This window comes from Oryctolagus cuniculus, chromosome 3, assembly GCF_051225735.1.
Source record: "Oryctolagus cuniculus isolate XC-2025 breed Fujian yellow rabbit chromosome 3, ASM5122573v1, whole genome shotgun sequence".
NCBI classification, from domain to species: Eukaryota; Metazoa; Chordata; class Mammalia; order Lagomorpha; family Leporidae; genus Oryctolagus; species Oryctolagus cuniculus.
This window is the reverse complement of record NC_142869.1, coordinates 7,899,931-7,920,834: the sequence shown is the minus strand read 5'-3', so window position 1 is coordinate 7,920,834 and position 20,904 is coordinate 7,899,931. Positions and strand designations below refer to the sequence as shown.

General features: G+C 58.4%; 1 protein-coding gene across 8 annotated transcripts in view; it reads left to right on the top strand.

Annotated features, from left to right (window-relative positions):
* Nucleotides 1-20,904, top strand: part of ARMC9 (armadillo repeat containing 9) — a 128,663-nt gene that overhangs the window by 99,619 nt on the left and 8,140 nt on the right. For all 8 annotated transcript variants that reach the window (XM_051848089.3, XM_089329741.1, XM_070070074.2 and 5 more), the window contains one exon: nt 18,931-19,035. In XM_051848089.3, coding sequence (XP_051704049.3) covers nt 18,931-19,035 — 105 coding nt within the window. The remainder of the gene's footprint in view (nt 1-18,930; nt 19,036-20,904) is intronic.

Genomic DNA, 20,904 nt, shown 5'->3' with positions numbered 1-20,904 from the left:
ACGGCCCCGATGTGGGCATAAGCACCACAGAGGAGCTTTGCTAGAGAGACAGCGCCCTGGGCATTGGGCTGGAAGGGTCTACAGAAGGGAGTTTGTTACAGGGACCAGGAAGCTGCACAGCGTGCCCGGGGGCCACATGGGGAAGCCCTGGGCTCAGCTGGGGCCAGCAGGACAGGCCTGGCAGGGGAAGCACACATGGGACTGTGGGGTCTCCAGGGCTTGGCAGCTGGGGGAGGGGCTGCCTCTCTGGGGTCAGCAAGGCCCCAGATGGCAAAGCCTCGAATGAAGAAAATAGAAGACAGGGCTGACACCGAGCCTCAGAGGCCAGCCCCACCGAACATTCTAGCTCCCTTCCCTCTTCTCCCAGAAGTGGACACTCTGGGCCTGCAGGAGCACCAGGGACCTTGCCTGGTCGCAGACTCTGTCATCCCACTGCTGCTGCCACCCAGGTTCTAGAACCTTCCATCCTGATATCCATGCCGACCCCCTTCGTTTTCACCCTGACTGGGAAAGGCCGTAGTCTTCCAGATGCAACTTAGCACAGAAGAAAGGTGTTAGAGGGGCAGGCGTTTGATGCAGCGCTTAAGATCCTGCTGGGGGCACCCGTGTTCCAAATGGGAGCACCTGGGTTTGAGTGCCGGCTCCTCCAATTCCAGCTTCCTGGGAGACAGCAAGTGGCGGTGCCAGTGCCGAGTCCCCGCCACCCACGTGGGAGACCCAGAGTTCCTGGCTCCTGGTTCTGGGACGGCACTGCTACAGGCATTTGAGGAGTGAACTAGCAGACGGGGATGCCCCCTCTCTCCGTCTCGCCCAGACACAGGATTAAAATTAAAAAGGTGTTAGAGCAGCTGCTCCAAGTCTGAATTTCAGCAGCTGGGGCGGGGGGCAGGCTTGGGAAAGTGGCAGAAGCAGGGAGAGGCCGGGAGGCTGTGACGGGGCGGTGCCTTGGAAGACTGATCTGGCACCGGTAGTCTCCCCGAGAGCTGAGCCTGCCACAGCCCGCTGTTTCCTGAGCCTGTGGGCATGCAGGCTGGGCCACGCGCTCTGCCAGCGTTTCTCCCCTTTCTCCCCCACACCCACTCTGCCCAGCAGGTGCTACTCTCAGCCCCATTTTCTGGAGGAGAAAACCAGAGTGTAGAGAGGACCAGAAACTCGTCCACGGTCTCAGAGCAGGAGCCGGTGGGACTGAGTTTCACGCAGGCTGGGGGGCGTGCCCGTGACCGCTGCAGGCTTCAGTGCGCGGTGGTGCCGAAGCTGGGAGCTAAGAGGGGCCGAAGGCAGCTGGGAGGCTGGGGATGCCGTGAGCAGAAGTGGGCACCGCCAGCCGGCCGGGGCTAGGGGCAGATCGTGTGCGCGCTGGGGCTGGAGTCAAGGGGAGCTGCGTGGGAGGCTCTGGCTGGAGCAGATGTCAGGCACAGAGCAGACAGCTCCTGAGTGGGCCTCCCCAAGCAGCCTTGTATCCCACAAGCAAAGTCGTGTCACCGTCGCACGGCCCACCTGAAGCTGCGCCAGCCACCTCGGTGAATTATAGCCGACATCCCCGGCACGGCCAGCCCGCCTGGCTCGGGGCGCACTGCCCCAAGCGCCTCTCCCCCCCACCCCCACCCCACCCCCCCGTTAGCAGAGAAGCGTCCGTCTGATGTCTGATGTACCGCAGGCTTTTCCATTATTCAACCGAGTCAATAAAGGAACCAGTGTTTCCCAGTTAGGGCTTTTGCCTTTTTCTGGTACCTTCTCAGCTTCTGAGTTCATTGCTTCTGGAGCGCTGGCCGTCCAAGGGGGCATGGCTGACTCACGGCGGCTGCCCTCTTTTCCACTCTGGTTTCCATGGAAATAGACATCAGATGCCTGAAAACACCTCAGGCCTCCTAGGCATTTACAAACCCTGTTTGTCCAACCTCCGTCTCCATGGAAACGGATGCCAAAAAGGGCAGCCCTCTACAATCAACTTACTCTCTCCCTTATCTAAGTTTTATGATATAGACCAGGGCACCACACGGCTTTTGCCGATTAACACGGGTGCGTGGCATAGGGTTCATTTTGTGTAGTGAGGCGCATTTCTTGCTTTTAGCTATCTGATAAATACTTAAATAGCGCTTGACATGTGCTGCTCCGTTTGACAGTTTTCATTGAGCAAATAAGTATGTTTGTGTCTGTCCACTCACAACACCATCACAGGGCATTCAGAGATGAAACACCTCACATCTGGGTTTGGGTCTAGGACCGGGAGAGCGTGTGGCCTGCCGTCCCTTCCCCGGGCAGAACTCAAGATGGCTCCGCCCAGCGTGGTGGCCAGGGCTTGCTTGCAGCTCTGTGTCTTGGCTGTCTGGGCCCAGGGTCGAGATGGCTCAGACCGAGCCGTTTATTTGTGAGCCCCCAGTGCAGCAACGTGTTGTATGAAAGGTTGCACGTGTCGGTTGTGCAAAACTGAGGCAAGGAAGCACCTGCTGCCGATAGCGAGCACAGGGCGTGAGGCACCGCGGTCCGTGTTGCAGAACCACAGACACGCCTGGTGAGCCACTGCGGGTGCGGCGTGCGAGGGTTAAGCTCCGATCTGCTGCTCAGGGCCGTCACATAGCCGTAAGCCAGATCTTTCAAAGGGAAAAGCAGAGTGAGCTCCCTTGAAACAGGAAAAAAAAATAAAATTGCAGGAGCCAACGGAAAGGTAGCAGCCACCACGGGCGCTTTCCGGCATTGATTTGGATGTGATCTCGTGGCTTTTACTCTGCCAGGCCAGGGGCAGCCTCAGTGCTGCCCCCAGCACAGCAAATGGCACACGCAGGCTGCTCCCTAACGGTTGGCCAAGGGGGTGCACGCTCCAGCCGGAGCCTTCTCCCTGTGGAGAACATTCCAGAGTGGCCCAGGCCAAGTCCTGGAGTGCCTCTGCCCAGGGAGCACCCCTGAGTGGCCGGAAGCCTGCCCGCCACGCGCTTCTAGTTCACTGCTGACGTTTGTGCAGTGCGCGGGACGCGTGAGCCCTGCTCATTCACTCGGGGTTATCTGGGTGGTGTAGGTTGGCCTTTGCTGGCTGACACAAACCACTCCAACAAGCTCCCCCAAAACTTAGGGGTTGAGCGGGCCTTTTGCACTAAGGTTAAGCCACCACTTAGAGTCTGGTTTGAGGTCCAGCTCTTCTGCTTCCGAGTCCAGCCTCCTGCTAATGCACACCCTGCCACCCTGGGAGGCAGGAGATGACTGCTCCAGTGCGTGGGTCCCTGCCACCCATGTGGGAGACCCAGGTGAGTTCCGGGCTCCTAGCTTTGGCCTGGCCCAGCCCTCGCTGTTGTAGACATTTAGGGAATGAACCAGCAGCAAATGGAAGCTCTCTCGGTATCTTTTTTTTTTTTTTCTTTTTTTTACAGGCAGAGTGGACAGTGAGAGAGAGAGACAGAGAGAAAAGTCTTCCTTTTACCGTTGGTTCACCCTCCAATGACCGCTGCGGCCGGTGCACCGCGCTGATCTGAATGCAGGAGCCAGGTGCTTCTCCTGGTCTCCCATGGGGTGCAGGGCCCAAGGACTTGGGCCATCCTCCACTGCCTTCCCGGGCCATAGCAGAGAGCTGGCCTGGAAGAGGGGCAACTGGGACAAATCCGGCGCCCTGACCAGGGCTAGAACCCGGGGTCCCGGCTCCGCAGGCGGAGGATTAGCCTATTGAGCCACAGCGCCGGCCTCTCTCTGTGTCTCTTGCTTTTCAAATAACATGTTTTAAATGCTTAGTGGCTTCACAGACAGCAGTAGTTCCTCTCCTATGTTGGTAGGGCCTCTGTTGGGCTCCCCAGGATGGCAGCCTCACGGGTGGGCCAGCCATGGGGCTTCTCCATTCTCTTCCACGTGACCCCTGGCTTCCAGTGAGTTGCTGGACTTCTCCAGTTCCAAGAAGGCAAAGGTGGAAGTTCCAGGCCCCACAAGGCTGAGACACCCGAGGGCTTCACTTCCGCCCCACATGACTGGTCAAAGTCATAGGGCCACTGCAGACAACACGCCTCACCTCTGCACAGGACCTGTGTGCTTGCTGGGTGGGAGGAGGCCACAGGCCACGTGAGGGTCACCTCACGGCAGCCACGCGCACGCCACAGCAGAGTCACCTTGGAGCAGCCACGCCCACACAGCCTTTCTGTGCCGAATGGCTGTTTTTATTTGTTTGAAAGTCAGAGAGACAGAGATCTTCCACTTAGGTCACTCCCCAGATACCTACAGTAGCCAGGGCTGGGCCAGGCCAAAGCCAGGAGCCAGGGCTCCCACTTTGGGTGGATGGCAGGGGCCCAGGTACTTGAGCCGTCACCTGCTGACTCCCCAGGGTGTGCACGAGCGGAAGCTGGATTGGAAACAGCAGGAACTGGAACCCAGGCACTCCAGTATGGGATTTGGATGTCCCACACAGTTAACAACCAGAATTGAGGGCACATCAGAAAGGTCATGGAGGAATGAAATAAAAGGCTGAGTTTATTTTGTTGCACAAAATTTTGAAATCCACACGAACCAGAAGTCTGCAAAGTGCTGGTGAGGGACGGGCGTCTTGGCGCAGCGAGTTAAGCCGCCGTGCGCAGCACCGCGTCCCGTGCCGGAGTGCCTGGTTTGAGCCCCCGCGCCTCCACTGCTGCCCAGCGTCCTGCTGCCCACACCCTGAGAGGCAGTGCGGCGTGTGACGGCCTGCGTGCTGGGCCCTGGACGGAGGTCCTGCCTCGGCTGTTGCAGACACTTGGGAAGTGAGTGCAGACGGAAGGTCTCTCTCTCTGTCGCTCTGCCTTTCAAGTAGATGAAAATAGACTGTTGTTGCTAAGTTCATGGAGGGCTTGTGCAGTGTAGGTTCAGCTTCTGCTTGCGACACTGGCGTCCTGTACTGGATGCCGACTCCAGTCCTGGCTGCTCTACTTCCAGTCCAGCCCCCTGTTAATGGCTCAAGTGCTTGAGTTCTTTCCATTCACCTGAGAGACTTGGATGAAGTTCCTGGCCCCTGGCTTCCGCCTGGCCCAGCTCCAACTGTTGTGGTCATTTGGGGAGTGAACCAGCAGGTGGAAGACCTCTCTCTCTCCCTGTGTCTCTGTCTCTCTTTTTCTCTGCCACTCTGCCTTTCATATGGAAATCTTTATTTTACCAGTTATTTTTGTTTAAAGGCTTGTTTATTTATTGGAAAGGCAGAGAGAGAGACCTTCCAGCCACTGGTTCATTCCCCAGGTGGCTGCAACAGCCAGGCTGAAGCCGTGTGCCTAGAGCTTCCGCTGGGTCTCCCACGTGGCTGGCAGGGGCCCAGGTACTTGGGCCACCTTCTGCTGCTGTCTCAGGCGCAGTAGCCGGGGGCTAATGCCGGGACTTGAATCAGCACTTGTGTTGGATGCTAGCGTCACAGGCAGCACGTTAACCGGCTGTGCCACAGTGCCCAGTCCCAGTAAACAGACCTTTAAAAGTCCACGGAAAACACATACTGGAACAAACTAGGTACGGCTTTCAGATTTCACCGTGCACTTGTCAAAGTGCCCTGGAGCAAAAAGACACTTTTCAGAGCCATTCCTGTGACTTCAAAGTCACAGGGTCTCTGAGCGAATCATCTGAAAGACACCAAAGAAACATTTGGGGGAAGATAGCTTACGATCCTACACACCATGAGTGCCTTTGGCGGAAAACTGGACTTTGTAGGTGTGACGCCGGGTGGTGGTTCTGGATTCTGTCTTGCTCTGAGGGTCCCCACTTCAGTGAGCAGTTCCCTCGCCTGCCCTGCGGCCGAGACGTGTGCCCCTGCTGGCGTCTCCACCCGGTGTTTTCCCCAGCAGTAAGGGGTCTGCACTCAGGGCAGCCGTGGGGGTGGGGCTTGTGTTCAGAGCCCTCAAGCCACTAGGGTTGCCCCTTCTGCCACTTGAACAGGGTGTGGGCTGAGAAACGCATTTACCAAGGGCAGCACAGCAGGTTTGCAAGTTTCCCCGGGCTTCATGTGTCTGCGTCTGTCTGATTTCACAGTCATTCAGAAATGCGTGGGCATGCCGAGGTCTCAGGCCCCCTCCCGCTCTCTCCCGGGGGTCACGCCGCCTGCAGGAGGCGGGGGCTCCCAGCCAGGGAGGCCGGAAGCCCAGCGTTCCGCCCCAGCGCAGTGACGCGTGCCCAGGGAGTAAGCCCTTTCCACGCGGTTGCCTGCCAGAGGTCGTTTGCCCGTGTCCTGAAATGATTGTTTTTCGCAGGCGTATCACCTCTCGTGGTTGATGTCTGTAGAGGGACGTGGCCTGACCTACTGGTGTTCTTGTTGGCAGAAACAGAGCCGTAGAAGTGAGCAAATAAGACATTCTGTCGGGAGAGAGCAGAGCTCACACACGTAGGCAAACAGAGACGTGGCGTACACTGGCAACGGGCACTCCGAAGGGCACGGCCGCGGAGGCAAGAGCGCGTGTCGGGGCCCTGGGGCGGAGGCACACGGGGACGCCGGAGGCAGAAGTGGAGAGGGGGTGGGCAGTAGGCTTAGGTCTCCCGGGGCCTTGGGAAGGCCCTGGGCATTTCTTCTGAGGGAGGACAGGCGCTGTTGGAGGTAATCGGTCAGGAGTAGCATCTCACTCCTCTTGCGTTCGCCGGTTTACTTGCTGCCATCACTGGCGGGTAAGGCTGATCCTGGGGCCCCAGAAGTCCTAGGCCGAGCTGGCACCTGGCACCTGGGCTTAGCCATTGCCACCGGCCAGACATGGGGCCTTGCCAGGTGGGCCGGTTCCGTACGGCTGAGGAGTAGAGCAGCAGTGCCAGTGTCTGTCCCCAGCCCTGTGCAGCAGGTGGACCTGGAGTGTGCGGGGGCTGTCGCGGGGCCTGGCCGTGACCGCCCTCTCCCTCAGGCCCCTGCTGTCTTCCATCTGAAAGTCATTCTCATCTCCTTTTCTGGCCCACATCCGGCTCTGCCCTGGCTTCTGGCCTTCAGTTTCCTCCCTTCCCAGCCGGTCCTGCAGGTGGCCACCAGACCATCTCCTTCTTCTTGGTTTTTTTTTTTTTTTTTTTTTTTTTTGACAGGCAGAGTGGACAGTGAGAGAGAGAGACAGAAAGAAAGGTCTTCCTTTGCGGTTGGTTCACCCTCCAATGGCCGCCGCAGCCGGCGCGCTGCGGCTGGCGCACCGCACTGATCCGATGGCAGGAGCCAGGTACTTATCCTGGTCTCCCATGGGGTGCAGGGCCCAAGCACTTGGGCCATCCTCCACTGCACTCCCTGGCCACAGCAGAGAGCTGGCCTGGAAAAGGGGCAACCGGGACAGAATCCGGCGCCCCGACCGGGACTAGAACCTGGTGTGCTGGCTCCGCAAGGCGGAGGATTAGCCTAGTGAGCCACGGCGCCGGCCCTCTTGTTTTAAGATTTATTTACTTATTTATTTGAAAGGCAAAGCGAGAGAGAAAGAGATTTCATCAGCTGGTTCACAAAAGCCAGGGCTGGGCCAGGCCACAGCCAGGAGCGCAGAACTCCATCAGGGTCTCCCACGTGGGTGGCAGGGACCCATGCACTTGGGCCATCAGCAGGGAGCTGGATTGGAAGTGGAGCCATCGGGACTGGAGCCGTGATCTGATACGGATGCTGGCGTCACAAGCAGAGGCTTAAGCCGCTGCACCGGCCCCAGGCCGACTTTCACAGCACGGCTTGCACCACACAAGGACGTGGTCACTGCGTTTCTAATTGGGGCACACTGGGGACTTTCCAGAAAGTACAGCATGTAACATCACAGCCGGGTGTGGCCCTGTCCCTGCCCCGTCTCCTGCCCGCCCTCCCTGGCATCAGCCGCTGTCCTGAAGTTGGCGCGTGAATTCCGCTAGGACTCGGCTTCGACACCACCTTTGTGTTTCCATAGCCGGTCCGCGCTGTCGCTTACGGTCCACATTCCCCGGGCGGCCCCGTGTCGGGTGACTCCTCTTGCGCCCAGCCCGTCCAGGGTTTACCCACACCAAGTCATCCTGCTGCACCGTGAGAACAGGCCACGGCAGCTCCTCCTGTGCTGCTCCCCGAGCCGCGTCCCCGTCCCCGTCCCCGTCCTTGTGTGAGTCTCCCCCGTTCACACCGCGCTGAGTGGAGTCGGGGCCTCTCCGCCAGGTCCTGCCGCCTGCGGCGGAACCCACCAATGCTTCCACCTGCTCCCCATCGGCGGGGATCTTGAGTTGCACGGGGCGGGGGGGTATTCGAAACCATTCTCAGTAAGACCTCAGCCTGCTTGTCTGTTTCCGTTCACCTTAGCTTTATTTCTGCATCTGTGAACCCGGGGAGATGATCATTTCGGGAATGCGGGTGCACCTGAGGCCCCAGGGGACGCCACAAGTGACCCTTCCCTTCCACACAGTGTCCCTGGGTCCCTTCCGAGCTACGCGGAATAAGGCTGCTGCAGAGAGACGAGGCTGAGCCGTTGTCTGCCCCCCCGACATCTGCTCGGAGGGGTCGCTGGGGTCTTGGGTCAAATTCTTGCCTCAAGTCACGCGTGCACCTGATCAGCATGCCGTCCGTGTCCTTGTCCCCAGCGCAAGGTGACCTGGAACAGACCGGGCTGAGCACAGCGACCTCAAAGAAGGCTGACACCTGCTGCGTGTCCAGGCTGTGAGTGGCTGGTCCTGAATGCCAGGACTCAGGCTCGGGGGTGGGGTCCCGCCGCCCACCACCACTCACCCCTTCGTGGCCTGGGCCGGGGGCCCACTGCCGCCGCCTCAGTGTTCTCGTCTCGAGTGGGGGTGTTGGTGTCCCTTCCGCCAGGTGGTGGTCAGTTAACACCCGTGTTTGCAGTATGGACTCCACGCACCTCTGCTGGCTTTAACGCTCTCCCCATGCCCCAGAGGCAGGCGGGCTCCCTGCAAGCCGACGTCTGCCCAGAGAGAGGTTTTGGTGCCTCCTGGTCAGAGCCAGAGAGCCGAGGCCGGGGCACGGCCAGGCCCTCCAGGGGTGAAAGGCGGGCTGGGGAACCGGAGCCAGGCTGGTCCCTGGCCGGCCTTCAGGACCAGGTGGCCTGTGAGGGCTCCTGAGTTTGTTTTCCTGTGCAGACTTGGGGTTCATCCCAGGATTGCAGAACACAGACCGTGTGCTGGGTTAGCAGTGGGGCTTTCTCCTGTGTCAGGGGTATCGTTTCCAGTCCTGGAGAGGAGGCCACGCTTGGTCTTCAGGTCTTTGGTTTTCTTCTTGAGCCCCTTGGCCCAGGGCTCTCTTGTGACTGTGTTGAGAAGGACCCGGGGCCCTCGTGCCGTGGTGGTCTGGCGTGCATCGAGCGTGGTGCGTGGTACGGCCGTGTCCGAGTCGTCTATAGCTCAGCTCAGGTGCTGCCCGGCCGCCCGCCTGCCCCGCTCTGCACGGTGCATGCAGGAGACACTGCTTCCCGGGTGCCTTTGTCGTCATCCCCCTGCTGTTGCTTAGACTTCAGAAAAAAAGCAGCTAAACGACCGATTGCAAGAGTGAGGGAAGTCACGGGTGTTAGGGCTTCCCTGGTTTCTGCCCTATGACCCTTCCATGGAAAGGAGGAAGTGGGTGTGGAGAGCGGCCGCTCACCACAGGAGCCCTTGGGAGCCAGGACTGCTCCCGTCTGCAGGACAGGCCCCCGGGGGCGCACGCTGCCGGCCACCTCACCTGGAGCTGAACGCCCTGAGAAGCAGTCTCAGGTTTAAACTGCTGGTAGAAGCCTCCCGCCGACTCCAGGTGGGAAGCACCCTGGCTCCTGTCCCGGGGCCCCCGCGGCTCCCGCCTCCTATCTGGCGAATCCGCGTCCTCGATGCGCTCCGGGGCCCACCGTGGCTCTGCTTAGGGTCTGGTTTGTCTGGAGTATTACGTATCTCGGGCCACAGGGACGCTGCAGGGTTAGAGCGTCTCAGTTTGTGGCGGCCCAGTGCCATTTTCTGGGCTGTTCGCAGCGTCTGGAGTAATCCGTTATCGCCCAGCTCCAATAATCTGATGCATTCCGCTCAGGTGCATGAAAGCCAGTAATTTTAGTAAAATTCCTCCAACAATGGTATTTAAGACTCACCCTAAGGAGGCGTTTATTCTTGGAGCATTTCCTTATTCATCACCCCCCTTGGCTGCATCACGTGGGTTTCAAGATACTGTGTCCTGTACCGTGGAATTCACGTGTGCCCTGGGCGGTGGGTGGCCGCTACCGTTCCCATGCGGAGCGCCCCTCCCCATGGACACCGGGGGAGCACTGACGAAAGCAGCCGCCTGGCGCAGTGGGCACGGCCGAGCCATCACTGGCGCTCCGGCTCCCCTCTGGGCTTGCCCACCTCCCAGAGTTCATATAGGTCCAGAGCTGCCTTAATCCACTTGGACCGAAAACAAGGACAAGTGCCCGCCATCCCCAAGCGTCACCTCTGGCGGGGCCTTCTGTACCTCCCACCCGCTGTGTGAGGTGCTGGCTGCTTTTTTTTTTTTTTTTTTTTTTTTTTTAAGATTTATTTGTTTATTTGAAAGGTGCAGTTGGAAGGAGAAAGGGAGAGGAAGATATATCTTCCACCCCCGTTCACTCCTCAAATGGCCGCAGTCGCTGGGGCTGGACTAGACTGAAGCCAGGAGCTTCATCTAGGTCCTCCACGTGGATGCAGGGACCCAAGCACGTGGGCCATCCTCCACTGCTTACCCAGGCACATCAGCAGGGAGCCGGATCAGAAGTGGAGCAGCCGGAACTTGAACCTGTGCCCATATAGGACACCGGCATTGCAGGTGTTGCCTCAGCCTGCTGTGCCACAGTGCCGGCACCTACACAATCTTCTTACAACACTGATAGCATGAGAGGTCTTCAAAAAGTTCATGGAAAATGCCCCTTATGAAAAAACTATATATGGATTTCCATTTTTTTTTTTTTGCACCAAAATAAGTTTGTTTTAACTCATTTCCCCGTGACCCTCTCGCTGTCCTGTCGCCTAGGTTGATCTGCAGGTGAGTGGGTCTCACCTGTACCCTCGCCGTTGGCACCGGCTGGGGTCAGCCGCAGCGCGCGGAGCGCTTGCTTCTGGGTGCAGTGGAATGTGGATGCTTTGTTCCTTCGGGTGTCATGTTGCCTCCTGGCAGGGAAGTGCCAGGTCACCCAGGCCTCGAGGAGAAGCCGAGATTCACATGCGCACTTCCAGCTGGGCCTCCCTGGAGGAGAGAGGAAACCCGAGCCTGCCCGGCCCTGCCTTTCCCCAAGACCACAGAGCCCCCGCCCGTGGCGCCCAGGAGCCGTCCTTTTCCTGAAATAATCCTACACACGCTGTTTGATCCCCGAGATGTTGCTGTTTTGGGCCACACGGCCCACATCTTACATAACCAGGCAGAGTGCGGCCTGGGGTCCGGCCTGTAGGAAGTCAAACTCCAGGATGGCGGGTGCAGGCGGGGCGGAGCGCACCCTGGGCTCGCACTGTGACTGTGACCCGTGTTCCGGGTGGGACAAGAGTGGGGACGTCTCTGGGATCGAACAACGGAGAAGGAAGGGAGAGGGCCAGAGCCCTGGACCCCAGAGTGCCACTGTGGAGGGCACAGGGACGCTGAGCCCTTGGGAGGCCCTGGGCGGTGTGGCCGTGCCCCCTCAGACATGGGCTTCTCCCGCAGGGCCCCTGGGCTGAGTCACGGTGCTGTGCCCCGAACTGAAAAGCCGGCCTTCCAGACTCAAGGCTGGGCTTCCACGGTGGACTGCCCCTTCGCCGGGCCTCCGTTCCACGCCAGGAAAACAGGCGTGATCAGTCGAATCCACACCACGTCAGTGTGAGAGCCAGGATGTGAAGGACCGTGGAAGCACGAGGGGGTTCCTCAAGGGGCAGTAGTGGGGGGGACATCAAACAAGGGCTCCGGGAGCCTGGAGAGGACTCTGCGTGGTCAGGAACCTGCCTCTCAGCCGGCTCCCTCCGGCCTCTGCAGGACACCCAGAATGGTGCAGGGCCCGGTCGTTAAGGTAGCCCCGTCCAGGTGGCCAAGGGGGTGCAGCCTGTGCACAGAGAGTCTGCGACAGCCCGGGACGCGCGGCCCCACCTTCCAGGCCCCAGCCCCAGCCCCCAAGCCGGAGCCTTCACATCCCCCAGAAACGGACTCACCAAAGACCGGAACACCCAGCGTGACCTGAGGTCCCTTGAAATGAAGACAGGGAGCTCATGTTTGTAGATTAGAGCCCTGTCTTCCCGTCGGCAAGGTCAGAGCAGCCAAATTACAGTCATTAGGCTGCTGGGGGAGCGAGGAGCCGGGGGAGGCCGGGCAGGGCACACGGTCACCGCGGGGTGACCTCGGCCTGGCGCTCCACCCGGCAGGCTGCGCTGGCACTCGGCTGCTGCCCCCCCCCCCCCGCCACCCTCTGGGTGCTCCCTCTGCTTTCTCGATGCCAGAGCTGGGCTGTGCTCGGCTTCCCCAGTCGGGGGGAGGTGTGTCCTGCCTCGCATTGCTCTTCAGGATTGCACTGCAGGGGTGATGCTGGGGCCCTCGGAAGCCCTGGCGGGGAGTGGAGGGTGCAGCTTCTGTACCACTGTCCCGAAGGGACTTGAACATCCAGGGGTCCCAGGACGTACCCGCCCCCCTACGGATTTCTTATCTGAAAATTTGCAGAGAGAACCTTTTGTAGATTCACATGTATTGTTAAAAATAATCAGAGAGGCCACCACTGTGGCACAGTAGGTTAATCCTCCACCTGCGGCACCGGCATCCCGTATGGGCACCAGTTTGAGTCCCAGCTGCTCTTCTTCTGGTCCAGCTCTCTGCTAAGGCCTTGAAAAGCCGTAGAAGATGGCCCAAGTCCTTGGGCCCTTGCACCTATGTGGGAGACCCGAAAGAAGCTCCTGGCTTCTGATCGGCCCAACTCTAGCTTTTGTGGCCATTTGGGGAGTAAACCAGCAGATGGAAGACCTTTTTCTCTGTCTCTCACTCTCACTCTCTGTATCTCTGCCTCTCAAATAAAATATTTTCTAAAAAATACAATAAGTAATAAATAAATAAAAGTAATACAGAAAAATCCTGTGTAGGGCCCAGCCTTGTGGCATAGCTGGCAGAGCTGTCACGTGCCACTCACGTGGGAGACCCAGATGGAGTTTAGGCTCCTGGCTTTGGACTGGCCCAGCCCCAGCCGTTGCAGGCATTTGGGGCGTGAGCTAGTGGTCGGAAGAGCTCTCTGTGTCTCTCCCTCTGTGTAACTCTGCCTTTCAAATAAATAAATCTTTGAAAGAAAAAGACCTCTGCCCAGTTGCACCCCATGGTAACATCTCATGAAGCCACAGTGCACGAGCTGTCACTGCCCAGACGCTAGCTTCGAAGCATCCTAGATCCAGGACTTCCCGTCGCCACAGAGACCCCCTCATAGAAGGATCCCGGCATCACCCCCTCTTGCCTTTAGCCCCGGAGACCACTAACCTACTCTTCCTGTCTGCATTTCTGCCATTTCAAGAATGGAAATCGGAATAGCCAGCAGTGAGGACCGGCTTTCTTCATGTGGAGGAATTCCCTGGAGAGCCGTCTACGGCAGTGTGTGTCATTCTTCCTCGTTTCTGAGCAGTATTCTGTGGGACGGGTGTGCCATGATTTGCTTAACTGCTCTCGGGTTTTATTTACTTTTTATAAAGATTTATTTGAAAGTCAGAGTTACATGGAGAGAGTAGAGGCAGGCGGGGGGAGGGGGGGATCTTCCATCTGATGGTTCACTCCCCAATTGGCTGCAACAGCCAGAGCTGTGCCGATCCGAAGCCAGGAGCCAGGAGCTTCCGGGTCTCCCACATGGATGCAGGGGCCCAAGGACTCAGGCCGTTCTCTACTGCTTTCCCAGGCCATAACAGAGAGCTGGATAGGAAGAGGAGCAGCCGGGTCTTGAACCGGCGCCCCTGTGGGATGCCAGCACTTCAGGCCAGGGTGTTAACACGCTGCAGCACAGTGCCGGCCCCATCTCTGTTTTTATTTTTTTAGAGAGAAGAAATTTTAAAAATGTATTCATTTATTTGTAAGAGTTACACAGAGAGAGAGACACAGAGAGATCTTTCCTGCTCTGGTTTGCTCCCCAAATGGCCACAATTGGCTGAGGCTGGGCCAGACACAGGCCAGAAGCTTCATCCTGGTCTCCCACGTGGGTGTCAGGGGCCCAAGTACTTGGGTCGTCTTCCGGTGCCTTCCCAGGCACATTAGCAGGGAGCTGGATTGGAAGTGGAGCAGCCAGGACTTGAACCCAGGCACTCGGACGCCCACCCCTGCAGTTTTCTCTGTGAAGGACATCTGTTGCTTCCAGTCTGAGCCCTTTGGGAGTAAAGCCGCTGTAAATACTCGGGGACGGAGGGTTGTGTGCCAGTCGGTTTTCATTTCTCTGGGACAAAAGCCCAGGCGTGTAATTGCTGGGTTGCATGTTAGTTGCACATTTCACTCTATAAAACACAGCCAAATTGTCTTCCAAGAGTGGCTGTGCATGGCTACTTTAAAAAGTTCACAGAAAAATAGAAGTAAAACCTAAGTCTATTTTAGCGCAAAAAAAAATATCTTTGAAATCCCCGCCCAGGTTTTTTCAAAATACACGCTTTCTATGAGCTTTCTGGAGACCCCTTATCATACATTTCCACCAACGTTGTGTGGACTGGCCAGCGTCCCTGCACTGTGGCCAGCCCTGGGTGGGGTCCCGGTGTTTCTCTTAGCCGTTCTTAGGGACGTGTGAGACGTGGTGATGGCTCACCGTGGTTTGAATTTGCATTCCCCCATGGCCGGGGGCATCGCACGTCCTGTTGTGTGCCTGTTTCTGTGCGGAGACCCTCTCTGGGGAAATGTCTCTTCATGCCTTTTGCCCAGTTTCTCCTTGGATTGCGCCAGGTTTTTGCTGTTGAGTTTGAGAGTTCTGTTTATATTTTAGCTGTCACTCCTTTGTCAGATATGTGGGCTCCAATGCTTCCTCCCAGAATGTAGGCTTTTCTTGTCACCCCCCCCCCCCACAAGGTTTTTTCACAGAGCAATTTAAAAAAAAAAAATCTTGGAGGAAGTCCAGTTTGCCAGATTTTTCTTGTGGATTGTGCTCTTGGTGTCACGTCTAAGAACTCTGTCTCGTTGATCTGATTGCGACTCCTGCCAGCGTGCAGGCGTCCGGCCCAGCAGCTAGGCTGACGCTTGGGAGGACTGCGTTCCCTATCCGAGCACCCAGGCTCTGCTCTGGAACCCAGCTCCTCCTGCCCGCGTGCGCCTGGAAGGCAGCAGGCCATAGCTCTGGCACTTAGGTCCCTGCTACCCGTGAGGGAGACGTGAATGGAGTTCCGGTCTCCTGGCTTTGGTCTGGCCCAGCCCTGGCTATTGTGGGTCTTTGAGTAGAAAATCTACTGATGGGAAAATGTGTGTGTGTGTGCACGTGTGTGTGTCCCCACTTTTCGAATAATTTTCTTTTAGAAGAATAGCAAGAGTAGAGATCTTGCCTTGTTCCAGTCTCTAGGGCACGTGTGCAGTCTTTGCTGAGTCTGTTAGCTGTAGGGCTTCATAGATGCTCTTTATCAAATAAATGCATTTCAAATAAATAAATCTTAAAAAAAAAAAAAAAGAGTTACAGAGAGGGAGAGAGAGAGCTCTTCCATCCACTGGGTCATTCCCCAAATGGCCCCAACTGCCAGGGCTGAGCCAGGCCGAAGCCAGGAGCCAGGAACTCACGTGGGTGGCAGAGGCCCAAGCCCTTGGCCATCCTCTGATGCTTTTCCAGGCACACTAGCAGGGAGCTGGATCAGGAGTGGAGCAGCCAAGAGTTGAACCAGTGCCCATAAGGGACGCTGGCACTGCAGGCTGTGGCTTTACCCGCTATACCACAGCACCAGCCCCAGTAATTAAGCTTTAAATATTGAGCCTGTGTCGAGGCCATCTGGGAAGTTAAGCAGCATACGGAAGATTCTCTCTCTCTCTCTCTCTCTCTCTCTCTCTCTCTCTTTCTCTTTCTGTTGCTTTTTCAAATAAATAGGGGTCGTTGCTATAGTGCAGCAGGTTAAGGCAACTCCAGCACCCCATGTGGGCACCAGGTCAAGTCCAGCTGCTCCACTTCCCATCCAGCACCCTGCTAATGCGCCTGGGAAAGCAGTGGAGGACGGCCCAAGTGCTTGGGCCCCTGTACCCACGTGGGAGACCTGGAAGAAGCTCCTGCCTTCTGGTTTCCAATTGGCGCAGCTCTGGCCTTTGCAGCCATCTGGGGAGTGAACCAGCGGATGGAAGACCTCTCTCTCTCTCTCTCTCTCTCTCTCACTCTGCCTTTCACATAAATAAATCTTCAAAAATAAAGGTAAATAAAGAAAAATAAATAAATAAAAACTAAGAATAAAAAGAGTTGGTGGGCTGCAGCAGCCAGAGCCGGCTTCTGTCGGTGGTGAGAAGGGCGGTTCAGCTCTGTTGTCTCACAGCAAACACCTCGTCTGCGCCCGGATCACGGTGTGTAAACAAGGCTTCTGTGCGTGAGGGAGAGGACCCGGCGTCAGGGAGCCTGCGCTGGCTGTTCCGACGCCGTCCACGGTAACCTCTGCCCCCTGCTTCCTCTGACGCTGCCACACTTACCCGTACAAACGAAAATCAGCAAAAATCAGCTTATCCCGCTTGTAGCCAGTTTCTGATTTTCCCCCTTTGAGCAAACGGTGTGTCGACAGCTGGAGGCATGAATTCACCCTGCTGCACGATGGGACTGGCTGTCCTTAGACCATGCCCGACGTCTGGGTCTGCTCCTCGAATCCCAGCGTGTGCCCCTGGGGGTCTTCAGAGTGTGCGATTCCCTAATGAGTGTTTTTCTAAATAGCATAACCGTTGAGCCTGTCCTGCACCGCTGGACCACGGTATACTTAACTGCTGGTGTTTTATGAATTACATTTACGGCATTTCAATGTATTGCTGTAGTCTCCTCCTCGTTAACGATTCTTGTTCCACATTCATGAGAGAGGTTTTGGATTTTTGATGTTCAGGTTTTTTGGTACAATCTTTGGCTGGTTTTGGTACCAGGGTAACACTGGCTTCATACAGTGAATCAGGAACTGTTCCCTCCTTTTCTGTTTTGGAATTGATGTACTTCTTTAAAATCCTGGTTGGGGGACAAGCATTTCACCTTGTGGTTAAGATACCGCATCCCACGGCCATGTGCCTGGGGCCACACCCACCCCCGGCTCCTGACTCCAGCTCACTGGGAGACAGCAGTAAATGGGTTCCTGCCACCTGCGTGGGAGACCTGGATTGTGTTCCTGGCTCGCAGCTTCCCGCCCAGCCCAGAGGTGTTGTGGGCATCTGGGAAGGGAACCAGTGGGTGGGGGCGCTCCCCCACCAAGTTTGGTAGAATTCTCCAGAGAAACCGTGTGGGCCTGAGTTTTTGAATATGAATTCTGTTTCCTTACTAGCCGTGGGCGTCAAGTGTGCGTGTGGGGTTGGTCTGTAGTAATCCCTCGTGTGCTGGGTCTGTAGTGCTGTCTCCTTCCTGACCTTGGCCGACACATCTTCTCGTTCTCTTTGTTGGTTTTGTCAGAAGGCTGCCTGTTTTATCCGTTCAAAGAACCGACTTTGGTTTCCTCCGTTCTCTCTATTTTTCTGTTTTCGTTTTCATTCGTTCTGTTTCTCGCTTCCTTCCTTCTGTTTGCTTTGGGCTGCTTCCTCTTCTTTCTCTGTGTTTTAACACTTCCTGTTTTTTAATTTTTAATTGCTCACTGAAGCATTTTTTGTGACGTCCTGCCATCAGGACGTCAGTGCCTGCTGTGCCTCGTCACCGAGTCTGAGAGCCCCCAGTTCCTGCCGTGTGGCCCGTCGCCGAGTCTGAGAGCCCCCAGTTCCTGCCGTGTGGCCCGTCGCCGAGTCTGAGAGCCCCCAGTTCCTGCCGTGTGCCCCGTCGCCGAGTCTGAGAGCCCTCAGTTCTTGCCATGAGCCCGTCACCGAGTTAGAGCCCCCAGTTCCTGCCGTGTGGCCCGTCGCCGAGTCTGAGAGCCCCCAGTTCCTGTCGTGTGCCCCGTCGCCGAGTCTGAGAGCCCCCGGTTCCTGCCGTGTGCCCCGTCGCCGAGTCTGAGAGCCCCCAGTTCCTGCCATGAGCCCGTCGCCGAGTCTGAGAGCCCCCGGTTCTTGCCGAGATGACCGGTGTTTGTGTGTTTGGCCCTGGGCTTCGGGGTAGGACGGGATGGAATCCTGTTGAACCTTCAGTTTGAGCAGGTTTCTTCTGGTCTCGCTGCTCTGCCAGGGGAGGCAGGGCCTCCTTGTCATGGCCAGGTGTGGGTGGACATCCAGGTTCCAGGCTGGGCAGTGCTGACACCAGACTGGGGGCGGGGAGAATTGGAGAGCCCCCCTAGGCCTCCCGTGGCCACCTGCAGGGAGGAGGGGGTGGAAGGGGGCAGGCCTGGACTTCCTCTGATGCCCCAGCTGGGGGTGTTGGCCCCCCTCCCCGAGCCCCCTGCTGGAGTGGAGTGGGGGGTGGTTTTCTAAGCTGCTCTGTCGTGTTGCGCACCCCCTTTCCTAGGCCTTTGGGGGGGCTTTCTCTGCACGCTGACTTCTGGCTCCTTCATCCCCAGGGCTGCAGATGTTAGAGGAGGCGGTGGGGGGGGGGGGGGGAGGAGGCACCTGCTGATCCCATTCACGGCCCCTGACCCGCCCACCTTTCCCCAGTTTGTTTACGTGGGGCGTGCAGCCTGTGGGGGGGGCCGGGGAGCCTGGGAGTAGCGGGACCACTGCCTGTCCCCCGAGAAGGGCAAACATCCCGGGCAGTGTGGGATCGCCCAGGCCCGGGGGTGGAGGTGCTTCGCAGGTGTCCATAGCCTGACGGACGTGGCTGTCTACATGGTAGCTGGACCCCGCAGAGAGCGGCTCCGACCGCTGTGACTTGGGGCAGCTTTTCATGCGTCTCGAACCACTCCAGACCTCACGGCTCCTGAGGCTCGGCTGGCCTTGTCCCTGGCCTCTCCAGGAGCAGGGTGGGCAGGGACAGAGCACCCAGACCCTGAGAAACGCAGGCCTGCCGGCCGCTGGGGTTGGCCTGAGGCCTGCTCGTTCCGGGAACAGCAGGGCTGGAGGCGGGGAGTCCGGAGGCTTGACCCCTGTCTCCTTTGGAACAGGAGGACCACGACGCCATGGAGGCCGACCTGGACAAGGACGAGCTGATCCAGCCCCAGCTGGGAGAGCTCTCGGGCGAGAAGCTGCTGACCACGGAGTACCTGGGGGTAGGTGCCACAGGCGGGCGCCGGCGACCTCATGTAACGCCGGGTTCACAGGGCCGTCCCAAAGCTGTGTGGATGAGGCCTGGGTCACCTCAGCGACCACGACCAGAGGGCTGGGGGTGACAGAGAGAGGCCCGTGCTGAGGCCCACCCGTCCACCCGCGCTCTGTCCTCGGGAAGACTGCGGCCCATAGGGAAGCCGCAAACGTGTGGCTGAAGCCGTCAGAGCAGACGAGGGTGCTCCCCAGCTGGAAGGGGGCAGGGGACGGCCAGGAGCCGGAGCAGGAGGCGGGGCCCCTGGGAAGGTCCCCTAGGCACCTGCTGGGGACTGCAGGTGGCAGACAGGGACACCGGTGTGCCAGGTTCTGGCAGGGAGGGGCCGGGAGCAGGGCGAGGGCCAGTCCAGACCGCAGCCCCGCGTTGATGGCAGAGCTACAGGCCGTTGTCATTCAGAAGGGCTCCTGGTGGTTGAGCAGGTGGGTGTCGGGGGAGGGCTGGTGCAGGGGGCCTTTATGGGTGGGACCTGGCCCCTCCCCTCACCGCTCCCCTGGGCTCTGCGCCCTCTTTCTTGCCATCTGAGAAATGTGAGGGCTGCAGGCTGGCATGAGCACCTGCTGCAGAGCCTCTGCCTGGAGGCACAGCCCAGGGCTCCATCCCGGGCGTCGGCAGGTTCCAGGAGGGCTGAACACAGGGGAGCGACCGGCTCTGACTCCTGCTTCGTGTCAGCGTGTGTTCACCTTGGCTGTTTGGTGGAGGAAGTGAGGCTGGGGGCGGGCACCGCCTGCCGTTGTCCTCGGGAGTCTGCAGGAAAGGTCAGGAGGGAGCAGGTGCGGCGTCCGAGCCGTGACCGGGCTTCGTCAGAGACGAGGCTCCGGCTGACAGGCCGGGCCTGTGTTCAGGCGTCCGCAGCTGCTCCTGCTGCGTGGGTCGGTGACAAGGAAAACAGGAGGCGACCCTGGGGGCGGGCACGTGGCGGCTCCCAGCTCCACCACGCTGCCGTGGCTGTGTGTGCCCAGCGTGAGCGAGGATGTTCGCCGTGTGTTTGTCAGACAGGAGCCTGGATACAGCCCCAGTGAGTCAGTCGTAGCCTCTGCACAGTGAGCCGGGGTGGGGGGGGGGGGGGCTTAGCTCCGAACAGCAAAGGGAAGACGCGGAAGGTGCTGGAACAACAGGTTGAGTCTCCCTCGTCCACAACACTTGGGACCGGGGCTGTTTGGGATTTGGGACTTTGGGGGGGGGGGGGCGGGGGGTGTTTGCATGTGTGTGATAAGGTATCTGGGGAGTGGGAGCCCAGCCTGTCTGCTTCATAGCTGCCTTACACGCTGGCCTGACTGAGGGCCCTCTGTACGAGCTTTCCCGCGTGCCTGCATCTTGAGGCAGCCCAGCACCGGAGGCCGGGTCTGCCCCGCCGTGTTCCGGTTTAAAACCTGGGAGCCTTTCAGTTTTGGTCCCACAAACCAGTGAGGTGCAAAGGACAGAGCTTTGGAATCTGCCTGTGGCCCTGGCTTCATGGCGTGCCAGCCTCTTACCATAATATGCAGTTCCAGGTCTCCCTCATGTGCACCTGCTACCCTTTTAGCCGGAGAAACACTGTGACTCCCTCGGGAAGGGGCTCCACGTGTGCTTGCCCAGCCCACTGGTGTCGGTTCCCACGGGGGTGAAGTTCAGAAAGAATCCAGGCACGGATGTGAACCCCAAGTGTGTTTCTTCCCCCCAAGGCCACAGCGGGAAGGAGCCACCGGCGGGTGGCTCGGAACGGCAGGCGCTTGCTGTCTCCCGGGCTTAGGGCGCGGAAGCCTCGCACCTGCCACACACCCCAGGGAAGAATCCCTAGGTAGGAAGTTAGGAGTCAGAAAGTGGCCTCTGTGTGTGC